At 49.8% G+C, this 4,985-nt stretch overlaps 1 protein-coding gene across 1 annotated transcript in view; it reads left to right on the top strand.

Moving 5' to 3' along the window:
* Positions 1-4,985, top strand: part of PTPRC (protein tyrosine phosphatase, receptor type C) — a 32,062-nt gene that overhangs the window by 8,144 nt on the left and 18,933 nt on the right. The window contains 3 exon segments of the mRNA XM_015568444.1: positions 957-1,094; positions 2,308-2,430; positions 2,968-3,129. Of these exon segments, the coding sequence (XP_015423930.1) occupies positions 957-1,094; positions 2,308-2,430; positions 2,968-3,129 (423 nt within the window).

The raw sequence follows: 4,985 nt of genomic DNA on the forward strand, positions 1-4,985 counted from the left end.
AGAAAAATGATGACGACGCAGATGCTGCGAGAAGGAGAAGGGAAAGGATCGATCCTAAGGTCCCAGGACTCGGGCATTCCCTGGGCCAGCCCACTCCTCTCCCACCGACATTCACAAGCAAAGCTTCTAGATCAGTGGTTCTCAGCCTTCTGGCCCTTTAAGTCCAGTTCCTCACGTTGTGACCCAACCATACAATTATTTTCGTGGCTACCTCATCACTGTCATGTTGCTACTGTGATGAACCGTCATGTAAATACCTGACATGCAGGATGGTCTGAGGCGACCCCTGTGAAAGGGTCGTTCGACCGCCAAAGGGGTCGCGACCCACAGGTTGAGAACCGCTGTTCTAGGGACCTGGATTTGGGTTCCTGTTGCGGGGCGGGGGGAGGAGCAACGATGGAGATGCCGTTGCTCTGTGATGAGTAATGATGGGGCGCCTTCTTAGTCCTGTTTACGGGAATCGATTGAGTTGGCATCTCCCTCCCTTTGCATCAAGCCATCTGCTGGGCCACAGTTGGGGAGACAGACACGCACAGAGGATGGGGGTGCCACTGGTGGCCCTCGCCCTGTCACAGGGATGGGGCCGGCTGTGGGGTGGCACACGCAGCCAGAGGAAAGCCGACGGGTGAGAAAGCAATGACCTAAAATACCCGTTAGGTGATGGCTGACTGGGGGCAGCCTCCATTCTGAACTGAGAACCAACCACGAACTAACTCCATGGGCTCCATCAGGGACGCTCCCGAAATCCATTCTGCTTCCTCCTCTTTTCCTTAAGATCGGGCGTGGCAAGAGAAGGCACCATCTTAGTCGTTTTAAGGATTTTTTTATGTATCATTTTGACGACTCGCATGGGTTTTCAATCTAATGGGTGTTAGTTACAAATACGAGATCCCAGAAGAAAGTTAAATGCAATGCATTGTCTTCAGATATTCATAGGCAATACTCACTTCTTTCAGGAAATTTTACTTCGACTAAGAAGAAGTTTGAAAATGGACCCTTTGAGCCCCACCGTAATTACACTTGTTCTTCAAAAGTATTCTATGGAAACCATCTCGTTGTTGAAAAAATCCAGACTATTGAAACAGATTTTGGACGTGAGTATACTACACGTACCTGTAATATTTCTTTTCTTTTTATGTTCCCATGATTCTTTGAGGGCTGCAGAAACGGATGGGATAGATTCGGCGAAAGGGTTTCAGAACACGTCCTTGTCTCTTGTATCAACATTTGAAGGAGAATTTAGAAGTAACTGGCGGGGCGCCCCAACCCTGTCAAGTCTTTTGCTGCCGCCGCCACTGCTGTCGTTGCAAACTCGAGGCGGTTGTGTGCTTGTGGCGGGAACAGAGCGTGAGCTAGTGAGATGCTTGTTCACTCATTGCCCAGCTCATTCCCCTGCCCCCTGAGTAACACCCCCTCCTTTTTTTATTTTTTTGTTTGGTAATCCTCACCCAAGGATATTTCCCCATTGAATTTTAGGGAGAGTGGAAGGGAGAGGGAAAGACAGAGAAACATTGATGTGAGAGAGACACATGGATGGGGTGCCTCCTGCATGCACCCAGGTCCTGGGCCGGGGAGAAGCCTGCAACCCAAGCACGTGCCCTTGACTGGAATCGAACCCGGGTCCCTTTGGTCCGCATGCCGACGCTCTATGCACTGAGCCACACCGGCTAGAACCTGGCTAATAATTAGGCAGTGAAACTCGCCATGATACGGTCGGTGGTGACCGTGGGCTGTAGCTCACACCTGATCATATATTTGATGAGATCTGTGCTCAATGGATCCACACAGTGACTCTGGGCAGCCTGTCACAGATGATAGATATTCTGTGTACACCCAGCCACCCTCAGACACGGCTGCCACTAATGTGTTCAAGTGGAATGTCGGTCCACGGGACACGTGATTCCGTTGAGTGAGCTCTAAAGCAGATTCAATATGCCCGGCTGTCTTTTTTAAAAATGTCATGCTTGTCCGGCCGGCATGGCTCAGTGGTTGGGCATCGACCTATGAACCAGGAGGTCAGGGTTCGATTCCGGTCAAGGGCACATGCCTGGGTTGTGGACTCGGTCCCCAGTGCGGGGCGTGCAGGAGGCAGCCAATCCATGATTCTCTCTCATCATGGATGTGTCTATCCCTCTATCCCTCTCCCATCTCTCTGAAATCAATACAAATCTATATTTAAAATAATATAAGTGTCATTATTAATTCAGGATTAATTAAAACATGGCCATTCAGACTGCATGCTCACAATACAAAGAGTCTTTCACCACCTGGCTTCAGGTTTATAGTTTATTCTCATTTTTTCCACAGCTCCAGGCCTGCCTTCAAATGTTACCTGTGGCTCTGTCGATGCAACACATGGAAGGGCTACCTGGGAATCTCCTCCAAGGGATTTTCATAATTTTACTCTCTGTTACAATCAGTTGAATTCAGGTAATTTGAATAGAATTTGATTCCGTGTCGGGAAAAGGAAATCAGGACTTGGAAAGCGCTAGGAGTGGGTGGAGGGAGTGGAGCCCAGGGACCGTGTTCTAGACCCGCGTCTGCTTGCTGTCGAGTAGACCTGGTTATTGGTGCCCGGATGGATTGGCACCTAAAATCCACACAAGAGCTGATATCAGGGGTCCAAGGCTGGCTTAGAAATACCATCCTTCTGGAACCTCACAGCTCACGGCGTCCATGATAGGCCCAGAAGGAAGGGCCTCTTCTCGGTGAACTTCTTAAACGGTGTACGTGCCAAATTCAATCTCTGAAGCCGTGAGGTGTGAACGCTTGAGTTTGTCCAGGACGATGGAATCGGTTCAGTACAATGGCTGGTTATAGTATGTACTTCTGAACAGCGAGGATGTATTGATTTCTCAGTCCCCCCATTTGTAGTTGGCTAGAAGTCAGTGCGTGTAGACACCAGATGAAATACGTGGTGATCTTGACTTGTAATGGCTTAAAAGTTTCCACTTTTTTTCCCTTGAGGTCCCGAAAATTGCATCAACCTGAATAAAAACGAGAGGAAACATGATTTGAACAATTTGAAACCTTATACACATTATAAAGTATTAGTACGCGCCTTTGTCATCGGAAAAGTACAGCGGAATGGACCTGCTGGGACGTGTACATTAGAAACAGAAGCAGCAGGTAAGTTCTGTGTCTTAATGCTTTCTTTTCTCTATGGAAGGCACGGAGCAGAGTATGTGCGTTTTAATACACGGTGCAGCTGGCTTCACGCTTCGTTTGGCAAGGACAAGGACCGGCCCATTTCCTTACATCTCGGGTGTATAATCGTTGAAAGCACAATAATTTAACAACATTCCCTGGGCTCTCTGGGTTCTTCAGATAGAATCATAAGAATGATGAAACACAAAACAAAACACACCACAAAGCATGAGTGAGGGCTTATCATGCGGACAACGTGTAAGCTTTCGGGCCGTAAGGTGCCTCGTCAAACTTAGATTAAATACCCATTGTCTGTGGCTTTCTTTGTCGCCCAGAGGAGTAAGCGCCATCGGCACATGGTAGTGTCTCCCTCGCAAAGCATTCACCTCTGCTCATCTGGCCGAGCAATTCCTCAAAAGTATTTCGTCCGCGTCTTATCGTCCATTCGGGGTTTCCTTTCAATGGCCTCTGGCTCTCGCCACCTGTCCGCCGTCTCCATGGTCCCCGGGGCCAGACTAGACCTGCCCCGAGGGGACCGGCAGCTCCATGGGCCCTGGCACCGGAGACACCGCGCTCCAGGCGGCATCTGCAGCCCCAGAGGCCCTCCCTGGCGCCGGGCTCGGGAAGGAGGTCTGTGCTGGGCAGGGGTGGCCGTGACCTTCTCAGCGTCCCTGAGCTGGTGGCCGCAAGAGTCCGGGGCCTTGAGCTTCATGCATGTGTCCGGGTCCTGCATTTCTGTGACGTCGCAGCAAACAGAGACCAGTAGCAGCTGCTCCCGAAGGGTCCCGCCTGGTGGGAGCCCCCAGGACAATGGCAGCTCATCCAGGAAGGAGGATGTGGATTGGACGCAGGCCTTCGGTTTCCCAGCATCCTCCCCTCCCCTCCCCTCCCCTCCCCCCTCAATTTACAAAGACAGCACCAAGGGGGTCAAAGAGCTGAGGTGAGATCACACAGCTGGTCAATGGCCAAGCTGGTTCTCCTGGTCCTATACTTGGCACATGTGCTGGGAAGCAGGATATAGGTTCACATAACCAAAGACGCTTCTGTCATCAGAGCTTCGACACTGCTTGTGTGGGTAAGCCTATGAAAAGCAGCTCTGCTTCAACCATTTCCCTTCTTAAAAATAGGTGTGTAGCCCTGATCGGTTTGGCTCAGTGGATAGAGGCATCGACCTATGAACCAGGAGGTCAGGGTTCGATTCCGGTCAAGGGCACATGCCTGGGTTGTGGACTCGGTCCCCAGTGCGGGGCGTGCAGGAGGCAGCCAATCCATGATTCTCTCTCATCATGGATGTGTCTATCCCTCTATCCCTCTCCCATCTCTCTGAAATCAATACAAATCTATATTTAAAATAATATAAGTGTCATTATTAATTCAGGATTAATTAAAACATGGCCATTCAGACTGCATGCTCACAATACAGAGAGTCTTTCACCACCTGGCTTCAGGTTTATAGTTTATTCTCATTTTTTCCACAGCTCCAGAAAAGCCTTCGAATGTTACCTGTGACTCTGTCGATGCAACACATGGAAGGGCTACCTGGGAATCTCCTCCAAGTGATTTTCATAATTTTACTCTCTGTTACAATCAGTTGAATTCAGGTAATTTGAATAGAATTTGATTCCGTGTCGGGAAAAGGAAATCAGGACTTGGAAAGCGCTAGGAGTGGGTGGAGGGAGTGGAGCCCAGGGACCGTGTTCTAGACCCGCGTCTGCTTGCTGTCGAGTAGACCTGGTTATTGGTGCCCGGATGGATTGGCACCTAAAATCCACACAAGAGCTGATATCAGGGGTCCAAGGCTGGCTTAGAAATACCATCCTTCTGGAACCTCACAGATC

Source organism: Myotis davidii, unplaced genomic scaffold (assembly GCF_000327345.1).
Source record: "Myotis davidii unplaced genomic scaffold, ASM32734v1 scaffold685, whole genome shotgun sequence".
Lineage (NCBI taxonomy): Eukaryota > Metazoa > Chordata > Mammalia > Chiroptera > Vespertilionidae > Myotis > Myotis davidii.